Source organism: Pezoporus flaviventris, unplaced genomic scaffold (genome assembly GCF_033815535.1).
Source record: "Pezoporus flaviventris isolate CSIRO_AGI_PZ_B2104156 unplaced genomic scaffold, CSIRO_AGI_Pfla_v1 ptg000013l, whole genome shotgun sequence".
In the NCBI taxonomy this organism is placed as follows: domain Eukaryota; kingdom Metazoa; phylum Chordata; class Aves; order Psittaciformes; family Psittacidae; genus Pezoporus; species Pezoporus flaviventris.
In genome coordinates this window covers 24,018,148-24,041,488 of record NW_026892561.1, presented here as the reverse complement: position 1 = coordinate 24,041,488, position 23,341 = coordinate 24,018,148, and the positions used below count along the sequence as shown (strand labels likewise).

Genomic DNA, 23,341 nt, shown 5'->3' with positions numbered 1-23,341 from the left:
GCCGCAGCGGGTCGGGGCTGGGCACAGCACCGGCAGTGAGCGGTTGCCTGGGGTAGGAGGGGAGCTGGTAGTGTATCGCGGCGCGGAGGGGGAGGGGAGGCTTGGCAGGACGAACGGGGCCGCAGCCCGGCTGTGAGAACCGCCTGCGGCGGTAGAACAAGCGGAGGAGCCCTGCGAGAGGGCAGCTAGGAGGTGAAGTTGGAGTGCTTGGTGCTTCTGAGATGGCCAGGGCTCTGGGGCCCTCTTCTGATGGCTGCTTTCCGGGCCCTGCCCATCTGCCTCCCTTCTTACCTTAAACTGAATCATCTCAACATTTATTTCACTCTCGATATCACCCTGGGGACGCAAAACATGTATTTCTACGCTCGGATCACTGCAGAAATACATGTTTTCTATTACCCGTTTTCCCATGTTAGGGCCATTCACTCCTGATCACTGTCACTTCTCTCACCTAGCCAGAAACGCGAGGGAAATGCACCCGACTGGTTAGACTTTCACTGTTACTTTGTTCCTAAGTGTCTTAAGCTGCATCTGAACATGTGTCCAGGCTGCCCTTGGGGGGGGGGGAAGGAAAAAGGATCTCAGTAGTCTACTATTGTCTTGTCACCAGGTGGGCTTAGAGAGCTTGAACCTGGACTAAGGAATTAAATCCTGATCCAGGAGGAGAATCAAGTCTATTTGTGCATTGTTGGGCCAGGGCAGAAGCACACAATGCCTTGCAAGCAGGTATAAGCAGAGGTTTTTCTTAGAGATTAAATTGTTAGGAAGTAGGAGCAGAGAAGGGATGGAATATTATGCATTCTCCAAATTACTCAGTTGGCTTCTGCTTTAAGGAAGAAGTAGAAAGCAAAGCAGTGCTCAGTATTCTATCTAGTTATCAGTACCAAATGTGTGCTAGTCACCTCTGCTTAGAAGAAGAACACGGTCCCTTCTTTGAGGAGAATGAACTATCTGTCAAAACACTGTTTCCCAGCAGTACACATCCACAGTCGATAAATGCTCCCTAAATCTTATCTTTTCCTGTCCCACACCAATCTAGTCCCATATGGGACATACAGCTAAAAGCAGCACCACATCTTTCATTCCTGCACTCAGTTCTCCAGGGTTCTCATTAGTGCAGCCTCAGAGAGCAGGAGTGGAAATTCTTTACAGTCAGGATGAAAACTAAATTGCATCTCTAAGCCAAATCCAAGATATGTTCTAACATTTATAGTGGTAGGCAGGGTTTTGAAAGACCAGAACTATTTTACTTGCCTAAGAGACATTTTTTTTTTTTTTTTTGTAAAAACTAAGGTATTTCTGATTTATGGCCCAGCTACTGCCCCTATGGATATTTGAATCTCTCTTTGCCAATCATTTGCAAAACAGAGCTGAAGGAGATGTAACATTCTCAGCTTCAAATTATCCCACTGGAATCCTTAATTGACTAAAAGAAATCCTGCCTTTGAATCCATTTTAGTCTAATAGGCAGCAGGATGGGAGAAACATGCATCCAGGACTCTCACACAGCAGAGGGAGTTGCAATCCCCAAAGGAACAGGAGGCCAGACTTTTTATACAGTTGTTTTAAAAATTATTTCTCAACATGTTTTTCTTTCCCTTTAGTTCAGCAGGGAAAGAATTTCAACCTAAACTCTTGGGGAAAACTGAATCCTTCACATACCTCCTTTTTTATTATTATTAATAGAGTTTAATGAACAAGTTCGGCAAAGCAAAATGATTAAAGCCAGTGCCAATGGCTACATCAGGATGCTCTGAGACTGCAGTAATGGTAAAATCCTGGGAAAGCAGCTCACTATTTGTACCGTTTCTTAATGCTCCAGACAGTTGTTTCCTTCTCATTTCCAAGTCAACGTAAGTCCAGAGTGTACTGGCTTGGCACATGCATCTTCTGAGGGAGTGTATGATTATAAGAGGAGATACATAGGAGGAGCAAACCAGCAGGCTTTAGAGAGACATTCCAGCTGTGAGTTCTTTTAACATATATTAATATCTTGAGTAAATTCTGTCCTGGACAGAAGCTGTTGATGGAATAGAGGAGAAGCTATTGTATCCTCCTTTGTTTCCAATTAAGTTGCTTTTTCCTATAAAAGCTGTGAGCATTACTTCTTTCAAGACTGCTGTTGTAATCATCTGTCACAGCTATCTCACAACAAATTTTTTTTGGGGGGTTATATTTTTAGCATTAGGACTCCACATGTAATAGATTATTTTTATGTTGTTTAGACTCAAAACATGGATTGTAGATTTCTTAAAAAGATAAAACCAAGTTAAACATTTGAAAATATTTTATTAGTGTCTGCTGACTGGAAAAAAACATTGTTTGACTTTCTCTACGTAAAGATACTTAATTTGCACATCTCCACTTCTATCACTGAATCCACGGTTGAAAAGAAAGGAAAAGTGATGTTTTGGGTTTGGAGGAATTGTCTAATGGCTTACCAAAACATTAAAAATCTCAAAATTTCTCTGTTGTTTATGCAGGTGTTTTATTATACATTTTCCTAAATGGGTCAATTTTGCCTGGACTAATAGTGAATTTCTACCATTCCTAGAAGCACTTTCACAATATTCCATGTGTAAGCAAGACAAAGTGATACTAAGACATACATCACAGCAGTTTCACATTTGAAATGCAACTTAAAACAACACAGAATGTTAAAGATAGTTTACTTAGTCCAGATACTGATTCTTGTTTGACTTTCAAGACCTTAAGTTGATGACAGTTCCTGCTGAGGAGATTTGCATCAAAAGTGTTAAAAGCTACACAGTAATACTGAGGAAAGATTAGAGCATGCAGGTTCATCATCTGAGATCTTATAAAATGTGGATTTATTTTTCTGCCTTTTAAAAAGGCACCTTCATTCCATTGTTTTGCAAAGAATAAAGTCCATCATGAAACACTGCTCCCACCTGAACTGAATGGTGAGGCCACCTCACCCAGTTTGTGCCTCCCTTATCCATTCCCTCCTCAGCCTATCTATCCAGATCTACTGTAGGAGGGACTAGGCCCTACTTTGTTTTGTGAAAGCTAAACATTCCCACTGTCCCTGAATACAACCATTAGCAGAGCATGGCTCCTTCTATAAACAGTATATGACAGAGTATAAACAAAGCTAAGGAAGTATATGAAAGGCTGCAAATAAGGCTATTTCAGGTCTACCTTTACTGTTGCTAACACCATAGCCTCTTTCTCATTAGTGTCTTTTGTCTTTGTTCCTCTTAGCAAGAACACAGAGACTAAAGAAATGGAAAAACTCACTCATCTGGAAGCTCTGCTGTTTACTGATGTGCTGGAGACTTGTGTTGATCAGCTCTCAATTCTTGGATATATTATGCCAGTTTCATATGAGGGCCAGAAGACAGACCTTGGCCATGTACGTGCCTTTATCCTGCCTGCTTTAAAAAATACCTTTTTTTCACCTTTTTTTTTCTTGTCTTAGTGTTATGTCTTCTACCAGCATTAAAAAAAAAAGAAATCAACTCAGATATTTTCTCTGCTAAGTGTCCCATGACCCTTGGGTGGAGCAACACATTCAAAATGCATGGATGAAAAATTTAATATTTATACTGCAGCATCACTGAGAAGCCTTTGTCCAGACTTGGTGCAAAGGACCTCACTGACATAAGATGAGGTTCCTGGGCTTATAATTTTAAAATCTCAGTGGTCAGATGACAAGCAAAGGATTAAGGAAAAGGAGGCAAAACATAACTATGTTCTTATGCAGATACACAACTATCTTAAAAATACAAACTAATAGCACATTTGAAAGTACTCAAACCCAGGGTAATTCTGTTCCTCTCTAAATCCACATCAAAGTTCCTCTACTCCTCACAGACAGTGAATTAAAACAGATTCTACTTCAAAATATGTTAGTAACTATCCATTCTCAATGACCATTTTTAACTAGTTGATTTCTAATAGGCATCATAACTAAGAGGGTTTGGGCAGAGAGATAAGGATCAGAAAAGAAGTCCTAATGTCCAGGCACAAGTTTGTTGCTTGTGGAGGAAGGGGTTGTGATATTTCTGGTAGCTGATAGACATAAGAAACAGGATGGAACCATCTGGAGGGGTAAATGGTTCCAAGTTCTGTTGTGATATATTTGAAGTGACATTGCTGGCTGTTTACAATTTAAGCAGTTTGAAACCCTTTTTTTTTTAAGAGGAACTCAGAAAAGTGGGTGACCAGGATGGAAATAAAAACTGGGATCTGAGTTTTCAGATCTCATACTATTCGCTCTGTCTAATTTACCACTTAAGAATGCAAGAGGAAGGTAAATCAATACGTTGTTTTCTACGTGTTTCCTTTCCATATTATTTCCTTTCCATTGTGGGGCCGCAGAAGCTGGTGTTACACTGTATTTCAGGGAGTGAACGATGCTTATACCGTGCAATAGAGGGCACTCCTCCCCTTAAAAGAGTCCTGTGAGCCATTCCCCACCTGTGTCCGGAGGAGAAGCTTCTCCAGAGTTGGATGTGTAACCTCTTCTGTGCCAGCAGCAAAACCACAGAGACAGAGTGTATCTCTAGAACAATAGTTGTTCTTCCTCAGACACACAGACTCAGGTTGACTGAACTACTAAAAGTACACAATTATAGAGAAAACACCTTAGCTTTTTTCTTCAGTCACAAATGCTCATTTTTATCAAGTCACTTCTTAAAAAATAATTTTCTCACAGACTATAAACCCTACTTGTGTTCTCAAAGACGCCAAAACAAATTGAAAAGGAAACAAGAAAATGACTTAAAGGAAGCTACTCACTAACTTTGGTGCTCTGTAATTTGCTACTCCTCCCTGTTTCTTAGTTATATTTGGCTGTTATCATTGTATTTGTATAAGACCCATATTTGCAGAGCACCCTGAAGCTCTGTCAGTCAAAAAAATCAATGACATTTTCAAAGACTGCCATCTAAATTTCAGTTGATGACATTTTTGAGAGAATTAATCACCATGCTGGCCAGCACCTCATTGAATTTCCAGACTGGGGACTCTAGTACATTGCATCATGCAGTGTACCCCCTCAGAGGAAGGCAGCCTTTCCATTTGCTGAATTTTGGGCAAAAGACTAGCAAAACATAAACAGCTAGGAGACTACACAGTTGATAACACATGCAGTTTACAAACTCCTTGTCTTACATAGTTATTTGGTAATTATTAGCATGTTTACAGACAATCCAGTTAAAGCCTGTCTTGAACTTTCCCAGACATAAAAGTAAGCTATGAGAACATTCATAAAATCTACATTATATTAAGCAGTTTGTTTGCCAAAATTAGTTCTTTCTGAAGCAGAGTCATCACCAGCAAATTATTTAAACCTTTTTTTTCTAGTTAACTATGTAATTTTCATTGGTCTGTGTATATTTTGCATGCAATTCATTTAATGTAAATTTAACTGTCTAAATTAAGCATATAGACACCTAGACTCCTTCTGTAGTCAGTGGTGAGTCAGGCACTACCACAGACTTATTCGTCCAATCTGGAGATGTCCACAATACTCAAAATGAAGCAGCCCCTTGCAGTGCCCTGTTCACTGCCCTCAGACTACACAGACCACTAATGGAGCCTTGGTTGACAACTTCTTGGAAGTAGACCTGACATACACAGTTGCTGTTTTGACCCCTTGCTTTTACTCTGTCCTCTGTGTTGCATTGGCACAAATGCGTCTGTGGCTGTGGAGGGATCTGGACTGAGAACTGGTGCTGCTAAAAATAAACTTACTTTTTTTTTTTTTCTTTTTCTCTGGAAAATGTTTCAGCTCAGTGAGTTCTCTCATCAGTTTTCTCAAGCAGCCAGGGCAGGAGTAGGCAGCTCTGGACTGGGCTGGGGCTGGCAGTGACTGTGTTAGCTGGCTTCAGTGATACTGCTAGTAAGTGTTCAGCCACAGAAGTGCTGGTAGGCAGGCAACAAAAATTTTAATGTTCCAGTGTATACACTTGCATTCTTACCCATAGCACTTAAAGCAGAGAAATTCCTAGAACCAAGGCCTCACCTGGCTCTGTAGTCTGCTTTTGCTTTTCTGGAGCTTTTTCCTTTTAAATAAAATTGTACACAGCCACAAGATACCTTTGCATGTAGGAGAGAGCTGCCAATATTTTGAATTTCTCTGAATTCATATATACTTCTTCTGCTTTCACTGTTTCAAAAAAAAAAACAGCTAAGCAGATAGCTGATGTCTATCACTTATTTCCACACATCTCAGCTCTTGTTATAACCATAATACTGTAGGGAAAGGTTGTGGTGACAGGCAGAGGGAAATGGCTAAGGAGAGAAGGCAAAGAGGAAGCAGGCTAACAGTCTTCCACTACATAAAAGCTGCTGCAAAAGATGGAATGATTTGTCCTATGTGCCTAGGGAAATGAAGACAAGAAGCCAGTGGCTTGACTTCAGCTGAGGAGACAAGAAACTTATGGTAAAGATTGTTGTGACATGCTAGCACTGGCAGCATTGTCTCCATTGCTGGAGGTCATTAAGAACATGCCAGGAATAACAAGTCTGAACCATCATCTCTTGGAGCAAACGTTTTCACCTTCTGAGGCTTCTTCTAGTCCTGCCACTTTAGGACTTTTGATCTCATAAACTTTAACACACCTACATTGTGTGGTCAGAGCTAACCAAGACAAATGCTTCTCCTCTTAGCAGAATGTAACATGGACTATCAACTGCTTTTAGTATAGCTCCACTTTATTATTAATTTTTCTTCCTCTCATGTAATGTTGCAGAAGGTTTACTTCCACTGCCCAGTGTGCAAGCAGGTCTCTCTTATTCCCTTTCAGTCTGGCATTCAAGAAATGAAAGAAATTGTGGAGGCTCTGAAGGAGCTGGACAGTAACTACCAAGAGTCAGCAAATCAAGGGAGTAGAGAAACAATTACCTCCATGTCTCTGAAAAGCATCGAACACAAGCAGCAGCTGGGGAAAACTGAAGAGCTAAAAAGTACCCATCTTCTTTCCAATAGGGCTGTGAAAAACAGTGCTCTGTCCATAGAGAGTCTCAGAAAAATTCAAGCTGACAGGTGAGTGAAGCACAAATACGATGACTGTGGAGGATGCTCTGAGCTGTAAAGTTCTCAGTTTATCTCTTGTAAGCAAAAATACAAGCTCCCCACTCTCCCACTGGTGTACCTCAGCCTTGTTCCAGAAGGCGTACCTCTGAAGAGAGCAGTGGGGTCTAGCTTCATAGGCAATTTAGTTCTGGCCTTTGCTTGTCTCTAGATGCCAAGTAATGACAATCAGTTTATTTTGAATGGAGTTGCATAATATTACCCAGTTGATAATTGTTGCTGAGGTTGAATTCATGACAGGTACTAGCCAGTGCTGATGTTCTGCTCTCTGTAGTCAGGTTCCGCTAGCAGAGGTGTACAGGCCAAGAGGGATCTGAGCGTTGTCCCATGAACTAAGCTATTCTGCAGGGCACACAGAGCCTCCGTGGCAGCTACAGACATTTTCCTTTATAGAACAGATAAGGTATATAAAAAACAAAGACTGCTTTTCTTTTTTAAAATATTTTTTATTCCTGCACCTAATCCAATGCCTTGATTTACAAAAATACCAACAGCCTTTGGTTTAAAAGACAGAATGTGGAGCTGAGCATTCAAGATGCATTTTACTGCATTCTGGCTTTAACGTTATATCAACAAAGGGCTTAAAGAAGACCCAAACACAAATGAGAAAAATGCAGCTAAGATATAAATATCATGTGCACCATGAAACTCAATAAACTGGGCAAGCCCATGTATTTGTTAAGATCAGCTTAGGGCTGTACTGGGATATTTTGGCACCTGAAATATCTATCTCTTCATGGACACATTTGTCTGCCTCCCCAGGTGTCATTTTCCAAGATCCACCTGTCATCACTACTACAGGCCAGCAGACTTCTTCCTAATGGCATCACAATCTGGCACAGACTGGATATGTTTGTGCCTCTTTTCTATTTCCCAGAGTAACATTCAGAGCAGCACTTTTAAATTGTAAACTTCCATGAACTCCTAATACAGAGTTCTCCAGACACACAAGAAGCAGATACCATGGGAGAAACACCTCTGGCTTTGATAGGACACAAGAACACAAATGGGACCTTGTATTTCCTTACCTTTTTATCTGAAAATAATAATGGATAAAGGTGATGCACACAATAGTACCAGCACCTCTAGATTGATGTTGTATTTCTTTTCTTCCTGGCAGGCAGTATGCAAGTGATGTAATTACAGCCACTATGAAAAGGATGCAGGAATCAGGAACATTCAATAGCCTAACAGAAGCTAATGAGAGAGAGGAGGCAAAAAAGAGCAAGTTTCACGATGTCCTCATCAGGTCAGTGTTGTGTTCATTACTTTCCTGATTAACTGCTGAAAGCCAAAGCCCGTTCTTGCTTAGTGTATGCTAAAAAGTTTTAAAAGAAAACCCCAATCTACACCCAAAATACAGAAAGGATTCCAGTTTTTCAGTTTGAATCATTCTGTCTGCTTCCCAAACTACACTTCTTTCCCCCTCAGAAAGAAATAACTGGTGGTTATGATACCGATCTGAGCTACAATTGCCTGAGCTTTGACTGCAGCGGACACCAGTGTCTGCATTAATGTGAACAGTGCCCCATTAAAATCATATTAATATCAAATTAAAACATAATGTGATGTAGGAGCTCCCTGATCTTTAACTCCTATAACCAGTGAAAGCCAAAGAAGCAGAGAATCTGTTCAAACCAGGGCCAGCAATATATGGTCTTTAGGTTATGTGATGCCAGGGAGTATCTTGACCCACGCTAATGCTAATATGCTCCATTTTCCCAGGAGCAGCGAGGAGCTAGCAGAGATCGTGACAGAGGCAGTTGTCTTATTTACAGCTAATCCACCAGCCACTGCACTGTAGATTCTCTTCTGTCGCAAATCTTACAGGGCACAGATTTGTTATAATCTCAACTCGAACTGGTGATTCCTTAGCACAAAATTCTGGGCACTAGAGGTTTGGAGGTCTTTTAGCATGGGAAGGTCTGCTTCAATCCCAACCCTGCCAGAGAGAATAGCAGTCATCAAAAAAGTATTTGACTGTTTTAAAGTTACTCTGTTCTGTGTAGCAGCTCAGGCCCATCATTTAGGGTAGACAGCAAAGCTGCTGTGAGTCATGATTTGTCATGAGTCCAAGCTACTGGATCAGCTAGCTCCAGTGGTGGCTCAGTGGTCTGCCTCTGGGGCAAGCTGTCAGCTTCCAGTGAAATGGGTGATTTCAGCCACAAACTCCAACTCTTCCACAGTCTAAACCCAAGGGATTTATTGTTTATCCATGAAAGGGACAGAAAGCAAAAATAAAAGCAGCAGTTGCTTGTGGAATAGCTATCCAATACTGGAAGGTGGAAAGGAGCAAACAAATTATAATCAGAAAGAACATAATCCTTTTTATTCCACTCCATCAACTATATCTAGCCACTGTGATGTCTGTTCTACTATATATTCTTTTCATGGAATAAAATTGATCTGTCTTTCAATATAATGCATACTTGCCTGGAATTGTGTCAATATACTAGTCTGAAAGCAGCCTGCAGTAAGACTAGAACTCAGTATCAGAAGCTTGTGTTCTGATCAGTCACCCAGCTAAGGACTGAAATTTAAATGCATGTTTGACTGTAAGGTTGGGATAGAGTATGAAGTCTCAGGTACTAACTGTAGTATTTACTGGCTTTATATCAAACTATAAGCATAAAAACTGAGAAAAGCACTCTAAGTAAAATAAGATAGTAACACCTAGAACCTTCTTGCATCTGTTTTGCTTTAAGCAGCTTAACAGTTCTCTAGCATTTGCCTTCACTCATATCCCTTCATAGATCTCAGAACATGAAGCAGTGTTTTTTGAAAGATTTTAAGTCTGATCCAAAAAACCATTCTTGATACATATACTGAAACTTCAGCAATTTCGCACTGTCTGCTGGTGAGGCATGCTTCTGCACAGAATCAGGGAGGTTTTTGCCTGAAATGCAGAAACTGTGACTCACTGGTAGGCATCCTCCCTCTCTGCTATAGGATCTGCATCATCCTCAAGTGCCCTCCATGCTTTCAAGACCATCCCATTTTTTGGCTCATTCACCCATTCATTCCCATCCTCCTTGCTCAGTCTGTGCACTTTTTTCAGAATTTACTTACCAAGACACTAGCTTTAGCAAGAAGTCTCTGTTGCAGATGTGCTGCCTCCTCAAGACTCAGATGAAGACATAAATGCCTTTTTTTTGCTACTCAGCTGCAGGAAGCAGCTTGTCTTCTACTGCTCTGAACAAGCTGGCCCAGCATTTGTGTGCGTTTCTTTTAGTTCAGCTGTTAGAAACTCAGGGAGTGAGCAGGAAAAGCAGGGCAGTGTTCAGCAAGGTGCCACAATGTACCACAATGTACCAAGAGACAGGAAGTTCCCCTTCAAGGTAAACAGCTCGTCTTTTTTTTTTGTATATTCAAGTGATAGTATTTTCACGTTTTCCTTCAGGGAGCAGGAAGGAAAGAAGCAGATAAAGTCACTTGAGAAACAGCTGCAATATGTCAAGAAACAAACTGAAACAGAACTTAAGGTGAGATCACTTAGCATTGGGCATCATGCCAGGTGGGAAGCCTGTTAAGCAAGGTTGTCTCTGCTGCACAGGAACTTGCCCTTAACTGGGAGAACATGTGGCGTATATAATGATCCATAATTTAGAAATATAGAAGCAGTATAATTGCAATAAAGATTTGTATTCTGAATGAGACCATTAATGACTTGAAGAGCAGTGTTCAATGGTTTTCAAATGGCAGTTTGAAATTCTTACAAGCTTGAGAGACTATGATCAAATTTGAACACCCCAAAACACTGCTGAGAGTGGCAAAGCACAGACGTCTGCAATCAGTAAGAAAGAGGTTATCTGCAGATAGCAGTATTTAAGGTTCTGTCATACTTACTCATGCAGATGTGACACCTGGCACAGAAAAAAGTGTCACAATGAGGGAGTGAGAGATACCTGGCATAGGGGCATGTAATTTTTTTTACCTACATTTTTGTCTGAGGAAAATTTCATTATTTTATCTAATTTTTTTGGCTTCCAGATATTAGAGAGTCCCAAGCCTGAGAGTCATAAACAAAGGCAGATCAACGTTATTGCACATACACTGTCAGTTTGTTCTTTCATGCTCAGTATTTCCACTGTTCTGTCTGCAGCATAAAAATGGTGTGTGCATGCACAGTAAATCTGGGGCATTCTGGAAATGCCAGACTGGCTACACAAGTGCAGGTCATTTGAATGCCATATCACTGGTCACTTTGATGCCCACCAGACAGCTCAGACTTGATGCTTGGGCGTGCTTGAGCACGAAAGCAAACACAGTTCTGTAGAGAAACATAGAAATGTAGCATAGCCCTGATGAGGCAGGAAGAATGTTATAGAAAACAAGCAAAAGGAATGCAGATTCAGAGGTATACAAGGAGTGGAAGAAGGAACAAGAATCTGATGCTTCGTTCAGTACTGAGCAAGAGGACAGCAAGGGCGTCAGAGGAAACAGTCAATATCACTGAATTTTGTCTTTGGACAAAAGTGTGGACAGTATTCAAACCAGGATATAGTTGGCTACAGAGAGGAATTTTAAGCCACTGACATGCTGGTGAAGTATAGTTTATAGAACGTGAGGGTTTTGTGCTAGCAGTCTGGATGTGCAGTGGAAATTTTAATTGTAAATAGAGGATGGTTGTAACAACATGAAGGATCTATTAGCACTGGTAGTGCATGCAGCTATCTATAACTGATGAAAACACCAGAAGTCCAGGAAGATATTGGAACAGCAGAGGAGAAAGCAGGAATATACAAGATGGGAAAATTCATTTAGGTCAATGCTCATCTACGAGCGGAGATCCTGGAAATTCATAACAGAAATTGGGAAGTGTCCCTGTGGGACAGCCCAAAAGTTCCTCGACATCTGCGTGGCAGTTAAATGAAATAAGCTAGATGGTTTGGCAGGCTCAAGAGACTGTATGTTGTCTGTTTGCTTCTGCATATTGTCACTTCTCAGTCAGAATCTGATGGCTCCTGGTAAGCCCCTATTCTCCCACCTCCAAAGCTAGTGAATTATGATGGCATGGTTCTACTGTGCAGTGCATCTCAAACCTCACAGTGTCTCTGCATCCAATATATGCACCTGGTTCTGATTTAATACCTTCCCAGGGACTGATGTAAAGGGAGCTGTAATCATCCTGTCTCACACTAGCAGCAATGTCCTCCACTGTGCAGTCAGGCTGGGCACTTCTCTGTGTCCTGCCCTGCATCTCTCCTACCCCTTGCAGCATAAGGCGGGTAGCTCCCATGCTGAGAGAGTGTTCTTCTTTGTATTCTTTCAATGCCTTCTGCTAATCTGATCCTTGCTTTTTGCCATATGAAGTGGGATCTGAATTCATCTGGGATTTTGTTTTTACATTTCCAGCTTAAAAGTCCTTTGCTCAGCTTCCTTACAGTTTCAGCTTTGATAACAAATCAAAGACAAGACTACTTTCAAGTACTCCTTTCCTCCTGTGCCAAAAATAATGGTGTCTCACTGCGTCTCCCAAGGGAGAATAATTTCTATTTGCTTCATATGGGATTTTCCCTTAGGCAGTTTTACAGCCACTTGCATGATTTGTCACCTTGCCAGCTAATTAAAACCAAAAATACAGCTTGCGGATTTTGGAGTACTTTGAACAACAATAATACACAGACCTGTGGACAAAAGCCTACATGGTTGTCTCCAGTCTAGTGGATGAGAAAACAAAAGGAGCAAATCTAATCATGGAACCAGAAAAACATGGTCTTTGCTTCACGCATGTTGCCTGTACGCTTGTATTTTCAGCTTTGCTACCTCTTAATGAGATGCTAATTAATGCAGTGTTAACCTGCTCAGCTCATTTTTCTTTCTAATGGAACACAAATCTAATGCTGAATGTTCTTTTTTTTTGAATCTTGTCTTCTTGGAAAGAACTGATGTCTCTAAAGGAGCTGAAATGATCACTCTGGTTTTGCTCTTATCCTCCATGCAGTGGCATCACCAATACCTCTAGTTTGGCTTTAGGAGTTCCGTTTGCTGCTGCAGTGTTTATTTTCTAGCTTGGATGAAAATACTTTCTCTGGTTTCCTGGACAAGTGATAGCAGTCTGTACAGCAGCTTTTGTAACAAGTTCACATCATATAGTATTATATAGTTTAACATAAAAATGTACAAAGTTTAAACTTTAGAGTTCCTGCACTGCTATTCACCTGAAGGCTCTTTATGTCCTGTAGGCTTTGTGGTATAATCATGCCATACATGTGTGCAAGTCATAGTACAATTTTATAACAAGCAGTAACACTGCAGGCTACCTCCCCGACAGAAAACCATGTTGTTGCACTACACTACCAATGAAAACAGGTCTGTAACTTTTACTGTGTAGGCTCTCATAACACACCCAGGGACGCCGTGTCAGTGTACCACTTGGTAGTGCATTTAGTAGTGCAACTAAAATCCATCATGTTTCCTCTGTTACCCTCTCCCAAAAGGACGAAAGATGAAGTGTTCTGGGGGAATATTTTACACACACACACACACACACACACACACACACGTGAACTGGCACATGTTCCTACTGCAGAAATGCACCAGGTGATTCCAGCAGAAAGCACAAGGTCTGGGATGGTCCTGAGCTCCTGAGTGACAGCTGGCAGAGCCTCAAGGCAGCTCAGCAGGACCTGGAGCTGGCGCACTAGATCCAGACCCAGCTCCAGAGGGACAGGACTTTGGACCAGAGTGCGGCTGCTAACAGGTCTCCTCCCTCTATCAGCAAACCGCCCCCCACAGTTTGCTCCTGCAGCTGCTGTGATTGGAGGTGAGCTAGTGCAAGGCTGCAGAAGCTGTTACGCCGAAGCCGGGTGACCTTCCAGTCCTGGTGTCCTTTCGGCTGAGGCATTTCTTGGGGTGTGCAGCATGCAGATGTTCTGGCAGCTGGGACAGAGCCTTAGTGAAATGTCTGTAGGGCTTCATGTTGTGGTTTCGGGGGGAGCAAGTCCAGGCTGCAGCAGGTGTGTAGATCTAAGCATATCTTCAGGCTTTGCAAGCTGAGATATTGCAGCTGCCAGTGGAGAGACTTGAGCTCATACGCACTCAGCGTGGAAGCAAGGAGGCAGGCAGCAGGGCTCTGCCGGCATGCTGCCTGCCTGCACATAGCACAGCACCCATTCCCCTGCCACCTCCCAGTGCCTGCCAAATGGTGGGCTCTGGGTGTGCTGCTGGCTGCAGGAATTCCTCAGACTCTTTACTCCTGTTGGCTATTTTTGTAACCACTGACTGTAAATACTAATTGCTGTGGAGGAACTGAGAGATCTAGGTGGCACTTGTAAGAGAAACAAATCAAAGTAAATTAAGACGCAGGGGTGTGCATAGCCTCTCCAGCTAAGTGCAGTTCCTTTTGCAGCCAAACAGCATTTGTAGAGCAGACTGCTGTGGCATTGGGTAACAGCAGCAGACAGAACTCTGAGCTTATGTCTGCAAGCTGAGAGATCAGAGAAAATCAGCTTGTTTACCTGCTTGTGAAGCAGACTGGCTCTTTGCAACTATTTCCTGGGTTTTGATCTTGCTCTCTGCCAGTTTTATGATGGTTTTGGACACACGATGTATGATCTTGCATCTTTGGTTTGGCAGATTCAAGGCTGAAGTCATCCCAAAGAAGCAGCCCAGAGGTTTACTGCATTAACTATGGCAGCGCTCAGTGTCCTGGCTGGGAACTTTGCTATGATAAACCAGAATGCATAAATATGAACTCATTTGCCAGGTGTCGCTTAAGTTCAGGGAACACCATACTCTACAGATGGTGCCCATGGCTTGTGGGCATCTACTACTGTATTTAAGGCCTGCAATCTAATACCAAATGTGCCCCAATTCCGCAGCACCAGGTCCATCAGCAGGGCTGCAGTAGTAGCCCTCACGCCTCCAGCTGACTTTCTCTCTCCAAGCAAATGCATTGCTGTAAACCACCAGTGGGGTTTTGCATTTCACTTCCTGTCTGCTTTGGATTGTGTAACTAAGCCCCCAGATTCCCCATCTCTAACAAAGATGTTTTACAACACTGCAGACCAAATCCAAACCACGGACATGTCATGCAACAAAGAAAACAAACGGCACAGTCAGGCCCCCGTCCCAGCTGAGGCCTGGGGTGCTGGAATCAAAAGCACTCTTTCCTCTGCTTTACTAAAATGTCAAATAAAAAGGAAAATATGGTGAAGTGGTCATGCTCTGCCCCACCTCTGTAATACCTGAGTACTTTGTAACCTAGGCTGAACCCTTCTTTCCTGATTTGTTTGCAGATCCTTAGCAGACAGCAGTAACATTGACATCCGCAGCACTTGGCTTTGCTGAGTCTTAGCACCAAAAAAAACCAGCATCCTTCACCAGCATCTCCCTAGTCCCTCTGCCAGGCCCTCAATTTAGACATGATTCAACAATGAGACAGGAAGGCAATCTCTAAATAAAGTGTTTTGGTCACCTTGCATATCTAGCGACTGGGAACTTGAGCCCTCCCAGTGCCCACCAAAATTTCATACCAGGGAAAATAAAGGCCACTACCAGAAACTTTAATAGGGCACAAAAAGGTGCTGTCTGTAGCTGTCTGCAGGCATATGATGCTATGGCTGTAATATAGCACCTGATGTTGCAAACCTTCAAAAAATAAAAATAAGTGAACACATGACGTTCAAACCCACAAAACAGCATCAGCCAAGGGCCCAAACTGTTCTGAGCCTTACAGGCACACTTTACTCTTCCTAACTATGTCCCACAAGGGGTGCAGAGGGAAGGATTTTCCTTTTAACTGCTCCAAACTCTTCTTATAAGGAAACATTTTCCAAATGAGTCATACTGCAGAGACTCGTAAACACAGCGCTATTGAGCTGGCTTCTTCCTATGGCATTTTTCCATATTTACACATGTAAGGAATGTGAGGGTGCTTCAGAGACAAGATGTGTGGACTTCAAAACATTTAAATGCCAGCACTTTGGTATTTCATCTTCAGCTGCAAGGTTTGTCTGATGAATGTCAAACCCATCACAGCACATCAAGAAAGCAAAGAGAAAGGCTGTAGTGGAGCCATCGGGCACCAAACCCAAGACATTGATTGATCTTGCATAATCGCATAGGAGACGTTGATGAAACCATTTAACTCTTGATACAGGAATCCAGAGTTTTTCATTTTACAGGCGGTTCTTCCAAGTGCCAACCCCAGATGAATGAACATTTATCTGTTACTCAAAGAAATCCATTAAAAAGGAGTAAACAAATCAACAATCCCATGTCAAGCAAATGCACTTTGCTTCCTAAGCATGCGCCAAAAGCTGGACAAATGGCTCAGGATTCTTGCCCATAGTGAGCTCCCCAGGGACAGAATTCCCTCAGGAAAGCTCAGCTCCATTGCAAAACAAAGCATGGGGAGAGGCTGGGAGCTCATAGAAAGCTTGCTTCAGCATTTCCTTGCCCTTCCTTTTATAACAAAGTGGACACCATCTACCTGGTAAAATTTCAAGAACGAACTGTTTAAACATAAGCATCACAAGATAAGATTTTCACCTGATTATAAGGTTGCATTTATAGAGTTGCTGCATAACTAGGAAAAAATGAATCCAAGGAATAGAGTATGCTTTAGGAAATCAACCTTTGGTTTACGTGGGGCTGAGGTATTATCCTCCTCTTACAGATGCTCACTCACTGAGACAGCCTAATTCAGTAGTTTGGTAAAGCCTAGCTTTAGGCAGTTGAAATTATTTGTCTTCTTTCACACATGACTGAATTCCTTCCTGGATCAGAGACCAGAAGGCCTGGTTTCTTGTCTCACTCTGTTCATTACTCCACCCTCTCCTGAGGTAATCAGTCCTTGCCATGGGTTTATTGCCATCTTTATGGGTTACAAATCAAACTTCCCTTTGAAGTTAAGGTTGAAATGGAGCAACATTCAGGGAAAGTGTGAAGCCTATAGCCTTGCCTTTCCTGAGTTTATCAGGGACTGGAGAGATTAAGAGACAGTGAGCTGATCTCAGTCTCTAGGCTTGCTTTTGGGCTTCTCTCTCCTCCACTAGAGCCGAGATGCTATGATTCTTAACCTCAAAGATGAGCTACAAGAGATAAAAGCCAAAGTGAGCATGGAGAGATCCTATGTGAAGAAAAGCACTGACCTCCAGGTCCACGAAACCCAGAAGAGGTGTAACAATGCAGAGGATATCCTGGACAAGGAAATTCAGGTAAGCCCTTCCCCATGACCCCTACTGGAAGGCATATCCAGCTAGTAAGGAAAGAGTCCTCGCTCCCCAGATGCCCTTTGTGTTCTCCATCACAGTCACCAAGACAACTATTTGAACTGGATCAGAAAACTCATCCAGGTTAGAAATCTTTCACTCTTCCACTGCTTCTCTGTATGGTCCTGCAAACAGCAACAGCATGGATGGCATGGCTGCAGGAGACAGTGGCTGGAGGCAGGGACTGCTTAAAGTAATGACACTATCAGAAAAACAGACCCATAACTACATCCAAAGGGTGTCATTACAAGGCTGTTTAGCAACATAAGCAGCCTGAACTCTCAGCACTGGCCGCAGCACATGGTGCTGATACAGCTGTTCATGTGGCCCTAAGGTAAATTGGGCTAGAAAATCATTCTGGTTTTGCAAGCTTCCCTTTCCTCCCCTTTCCCCCCCAAAAAAGTCTGATCTAGTTGTCCCTTCTTTATGGATGGCCCAAGGTCAAGGACTGCCTCGGTTAATTTTGTCACTGGGAAGAAATGGCTTTGACTACACAAGTTGCTCCTGCACTCTTGCTCACAGCTCAGCTTTCAGCAGCATGTGTGTGCACACACATATGCACTGACGTCTCTTGTTTTCTGTTTGTGCTGATCACAGAAGCTGAAGAGCAAAACTGATGAGGAGACTCGAGTCCACACGGAGATTGAAGATTTCCTCAGGCAAAACCATAAGGTACTTGTGACTGTCTGCTAGTGCTCAAAGTAGCAACTGATAAACATTGTATCCTCAATTAGTGCCTAAACAAAGCCAGTTATTGCTCTATCAAATTTACCAGATTCTTCATTGCTGCTGTCTGAATGACTGTTTATCCTCAAGTCATAATTAACCCAGCTCACCCAGACTTGGGATTTGGTGCATCTCCTTAAAATTAGAGTTTGTGTAATGATTGGCATTGTTTGTTCAGGTGTTACAGGACTGTTCCTCCCTCAGAGAGTTGTGTTCAGGTGATCGGAATTTTATTTAGACCTTCGTTGGCAGTAGCTGGGGCTCCCAGTGCTTCAGTGAAGGGTGCTACTGCGCAGAGTGAGGGTGACTCTTTCACCGACCCAAGTGTTGCACACACGAGGCACCAGGGAGGAAATGACACAAACTGCCAGCCCAGTTTTGCCTTACCTTAATCCGAGGAAGTATCAGGGTTGGCTAATTGCTAATTCACAATTACTGTACCCGTTTTCAGCAGCAAACAACCATGAATGTTCTTGTGCTGTTGATCCAGAAGTTCAGGGCTCTCCTATTATCAACAGTGTGTCCAACACTGGAAAGCATCTCAAACAACACGACTGGAAGAAAACCTGTACTACTGCAGGGTGCCTAACAACTCTGCTAGTACAAAACCTATTAGAAGATATTAAATTTAAAAAAAATGAATTGAGTGCAAAAAGTGTGCTGTATTGCGTAAGCAATTGGTGTCCTCTGTATCCCAGAGCCTTAGGCTGATCAGCGCTTCATAGTGAGGGGGCTTTCCAAGTACAAGCTGCAGCCTATTTGACCTCTACCATACAGCAAAGTACAAGACTCTCTGTACTCAGACAGCAGCTGGTGGCTTTATAGGGGCCCACAGAGAAGAGAATGACCATGGCCTCCATCTCCCTTGTGTGTCCAGCTGTGATGCCATAATGAGATTGATGCTTTCCCTCAGATTATTTTTCCATGCAAGCCATCATGGTTGTTGCCATGGAGAAGTTGTTCATGAATGGAAGGAAGTCATCTGGGTGACTGTTTCAGAAACACCTGCCCCTCTATTCACAAGTGAGACAAAGCCAAGTTCACAACCTGAAATAGCGTGAAGTGCACCTCTGGGACCTTATTCCTGGTGTGCTGAGCTTAATACAGAAAGTGGGTAGGGAGTCAGGCAGAGAATAAAAGCTTTCTCACTGATAAATTCTGTTTCTTAACCCCCTCCCTCCCTCTGTGTACACACAAAGAATGGCTTCTAATTGTCACTTACTTCACCGGGACTGACTGTGTACAAAACGAACCCGCAGTGCTGCTCCATTCTTCATGCACCCCTGAAAGCCCAACCTAGCCTCTCTTCATCTCCAGTCCAGTGCTGCACCTTCCCAGTGAGGGACCTGCAGGCCACCAGTAATTTATCACTAGTCCTAGGGCGTTGGCGTTTTCAAGATGAGAAGAAAACACCGAGTATGTGAAATTTAGGGGACTCTTACCACCATTCTGACAGCAGGCCATATAATAGGAGCAAACCTTTCCCCTGTACACTGTTTTTACTATGCTGAGCACCACTCTATCCCCCTGCAGAAGGTGGAAGAGAAACTGGAATTCTGGGTTGACAAATACGAAAACGACACAGATGCTAAAGACAAAGAACTGGATGCCCTAAAAGCATTAAAGGCAAACAACTTGGAAATACTGCAGGGACTTGCCAAGGAGGTAAGACATCAGCAGCATCTCTGCGCAGCCATGCAAAACTGCATCCTGGCTTTTTCTTACCTGCATTCAGGTAAGGAACCAGGACCCCGGAAAGTAAAAATCAATAATCTTGAGGCGTATTGTGAGATGGTTCTAGGAAGGCAGGGACCGAGCAGTCATCTTCTGTTTGCCACCTGTGACACTGAAGGATGATGATGTTTCCCCTACAGCAGTTGCCAAATATCAGCAAATAATCAGAGCTATTGACAGCCTTCGAGAGGGGCAAAGATGCTATCCCATCCCATCAGTATGCCTCACCTTCATTTGCTGCCTTATTCTGAACATATCTGCTCCTTCTAGCCACACTGGGGTAAGACAGGCTGAGACTGGAAGAGGCAGTTCATCCCTCCCTGCAGATGCACATTTACAGCTGCACAGTGCTCTAAAGGACTGACCTGGTTAAAACTATTCCTGCTCCACACTAGTTTTTTGGTTAACTGCCATGCTCTGAACACAGCTATGCAGGCACAGTAAAGCAGGCAGCACAGGGTGGAGAGAAGTGTCTAGAAAAAGGGGTTTTCTGAAGCCAGAAGGAATTAATTTGTAATCATTCCTTACTGTCACTGGGTCTGAGATGATGGAACCGAGTTAAATGTTTCCCTGTTTGTGGGCTCATATTTTTTACTCTGTACACTGTCATCTCAGTGTCCCAGGTGTTTGTACATCATCTGCTTCCTACCTGGGGGAGCCCAGGTCGTTCCTACCACCATCTGTTGCCTGAGACACCATCAGACAGCCATTTTACAGTGCAGGATCAGAGGGTTAATTATACCCAGGCCATGAGAGGCTTCACTTTGGCGGCAGCTCTCAGTGCCTGTGGACTGATGGCAGTAATGAGCAACATTTGCCATCTGGATTCAGGAAAGATCAAATAAAGGAGATGGGGGAGGAAGGCTCACACTTACACATTGCCTTTGGGCTGCCGTGGAGCTCCCTGGTGCACAGGGTAGAGATCCGCGCTGTGGCCCATTAGACAGCCAGAGGAGAAGAATCCTTTCACCAGGGTCTGGATGAGCCCTGCTCTGGCAGGCTGATGGGCAGGGTGAGGCTTGAAGGACAGCCCTGCACTTTAGGGAAAGTGGTTTTCATGCTGCTGTTGCCACCCTTGTGCTGTCTTGCAGTGTCAGACATTTGAGAAAACCATCATCACTGACCGGGCAGAAAAGGATGCTAAAAGAAAACAAATAGAGCAGGAGGCCTTGCAGCTGAAGAGCACCCTGAAGGTAAAGGGGAGTAAAGCTGAGGCAGTGCTGCTCCATCAGCAGATGGGAGTTAGTAATTTGTGTCATTTGTTTTGGCAGAAAATGGCCCAAGAAAATTGGCTGGTGTGGGGCAGCACAAGCAAAGGACAGAAAAAGCCTGTCCTCCCTTTCTACTGGGGCAGACACAAAGCCAGCAGTCAGCTGCAGGTTTGAGAAAGCAGCAAAAGGGGAGAAGCCGGTCCCCTCAAATGATGTGGGGCTGTGCCTATCACACCAGCCCCACTGCATGGGTGATAGAGGGAGGGTCATGGAGCTGTCCCATGCTCATCCCCTTGCCACCAGCAATAGATGCCCTTGGCCCAGATGTGGATTCCTTCAGCATGACCAGCACAGGCCCAACTGCTGCTATGCAGGCCAGAGGTTCCCTCTTGCAGCTGGGGAGCACAAGAGAGACTCTGCCCATTGAGTTGTACCAGGTACTCCAACAAGTGGCTTCTCCTAAGACATCTCTCTCTCTCTTCCAGCTGCAGTCCTGGTGGAGAGGTACAATGGTCCGCAAGAACCTTGGCCCCTACCAGGGCCTCAAGAAGAAGATGGAGAAAAAGAAATCGGACCACAAAGAAAAAGGGAAAAAGGGAAAAGCTGGAGCAAAGAAAAAAAAGTGATAAGAAAGTGGCCACAGAAATGCTCCAGGGCTGTTGCTGGGCATGGCACTGCTGTCAGTCTGTCTGACACAATGAAATAAATCAAGTTCTCAAGCTATTCTGGAGAACACAGTCATGTCAGACACAGTTAAGGTAAAGCTACAGTAACTCTTACGATCTTGAACCTGCCCTTGCACAGCAGAGACATTTTCTCCAGCAGAAAGGGGATTTGCATCAGAGCAGTGAGAAACACTGTCCCCCAAAGTGCTGTATGGAAACAAAGACAGCTAGCAGGAGGTAACCCTGTTAACAGCCCAGCATCTTGCCTGCATGGGATGCTCTGCACTGAGAATGTCCTTTGCAGACCCCAGAGCTCTGGCCATGGCTGAGGCACTGGTGTTTGCTGCGGCTCCAAGTGAGGCAGGGAGGCCAAGTCACCCACACCTGGGCTCAAGCAGCTCGGCTGTCAGTGCCAGCATCAGGTCAGCAGGGGAAAAACTGCTGACAGCTTGCAGTATAAACACAAGGGCAGTCAAAGCACGCAGGTTTCCATTCCCCCAGTCCTGCAAAATGTCAGCGCACAGCATAGCTCCAAATGTCATCCCACCGGGGGAAGGCACATCGAAAAAAGACAGCCGGATGCACTGCCTGCAGGAGCTGCCCTGGCCTCATCGGTGCACAGCAAGATGAGGCAGCAGAAAGAGAGTGAAGCTGCTGGACAGCAGTGCACTGCTTTTCTAACCAAGAGGGGAGCCCCTTCTCCTGACACGATTGTCAGTCACATGCAGGTCTGTGCATAAGGCAAAATTAGCCCCGTGGCTGAGCTGGCTGGTGTCTGACACTCCCTCACAGGAGAGCTCAAACCACACAAAACCTGCTGTGCTTAGTGACCAGCTGATGCTGGCCTCATCCAAACATCCTCATGTCCAAGTTGAACTCTGCCAAAAGATCTAAAGGTGGAGATGACTGAAATCATAAGCAGAGAGCCTTTGGCTCACGGCTCTGTATGAACAGCAGAGAAGGGGCTGGTGCCCAAGTATCAGGCAGAATGGATCATCAAGGGAGCACAAAAGTTTCAGATACAGGTTCCCTTCCCAACACTGGTACCAAAGCCATTTTGCTCACTTTCCATGGTCTCCGTGCAGTGTTAAGAGCAGGTATCATGAGCCAGGACTGTGCCCGCACCCATATCGACAGTACATATCCACACCCCTCACTGTAGGAAGTGCCTCAGAGCAACTGTGGGACTTAGGTTCCAAATCTTAACTCTCCTTTCTCATGCACTGCTGACTTACGTTTTCCATATGTGGTGGGTGTTAACAGGTGACCTGTTCGGGTGGAAGGAATTGAGTCTGATAATAAACTCTTCAGAGGGCTTGAACAAAGGAAAAAGCAGGATAAGTGGAGGGGTGGTAGACCTTATATCAAACTCTAGGCACACACTAGTAATACAACCAAACAACTGAAATCTGAAACGTGGCATTTCCTGGGATCTGACTGCTTTTCAGCAGAAAGCAAATCAGAATTCTGGTTGCAAAGAAAAAAACCAGCAGTAGAACAGGCTCTGTTATTCCACTAAGGTGGGAGGTGCTGAAATCTCAAGTCCAACACAAGTGTCCCAGCCACTGGTTGTAGTGCAATGGGTGTGAAGGTGTTGAACTTAAACTCGCACCTCCCAGGGAAGGACAGCATGCTCCTCCCTGGGGACTGTGGCCTGGCTGCCAACCATCCTCCTCCTCCCGCCAGCAGCCCATCCCAGAGGTGCTGCTCCCCTTACAAGCCTTA

At 43.8% G+C, this 23,341-nt stretch overlaps 1 protein-coding gene across 4 annotated transcripts; it reads left to right on the top strand.

Annotated features, from left to right (window-relative positions):
- Positions 1-21,668, top strand: IQCG (IQ motif containing G). Of its 4 annotated transcripts, XM_061452234.1 has the most exons (10): positions 1-192; positions 3,226-3,376; positions 6,777-7,015; positions 8,184-8,312; positions 10,464-10,545; positions 17,065-17,226; positions 17,878-17,952; positions 19,540-19,671; positions 20,832-20,933; positions 21,437-21,668. In XM_061452234.1, exons 2-10 carry the CDS (start codon positions 3,248-3,250, stop codon positions 21,575-21,577), a joined length of 1,191 nt encoding a protein of 396 aa, XP_061308218.1. In that variant the 5' UTR covers positions 1-192; positions 3,226-3,247; the 3' UTR covers positions 21,578-21,668. The 4 variants fall into 4 exon arrangements, with proteins under 4 accessions (XP_061308218.1, XP_061308220.1, XP_061308221.1 ...); XM_061452236.1 differs by lacking the exon at positions 3,226-3,376; XM_061452237.1 differs by lacking the exon at positions 17,065-17,226.
- Positions 21,669-23,341: the final 1,673 nt, after the last annotated feature.

What these genes read in the sequence shown, in the direction of transcription:
- IQCG (XM_061452234.1), top strand. Translation starts at nt 3,248, where the DNA reads ATGGAAAAACTCACTCATCTGGAAGCTCTGCTGTTTACTGATGTGCTG. An exon ending in AGAAGACAGACCTTGGCCAT is followed by an intron (nt 3,377 to 6,776) that starts GTACGTGCCTTT and finishes ATTCCCTTTCAG; the next exon opens with TCTGGCATTCAAGAAATGAA. An exon ending in AAACTGAAACAGAACTTAAG is followed by an intron (nt 10,546 to 17,064) that starts GTGAGATCACTT and finishes CTCCTCCACTAG; the next exon opens with AGCCGAGATGCTATGATTCT.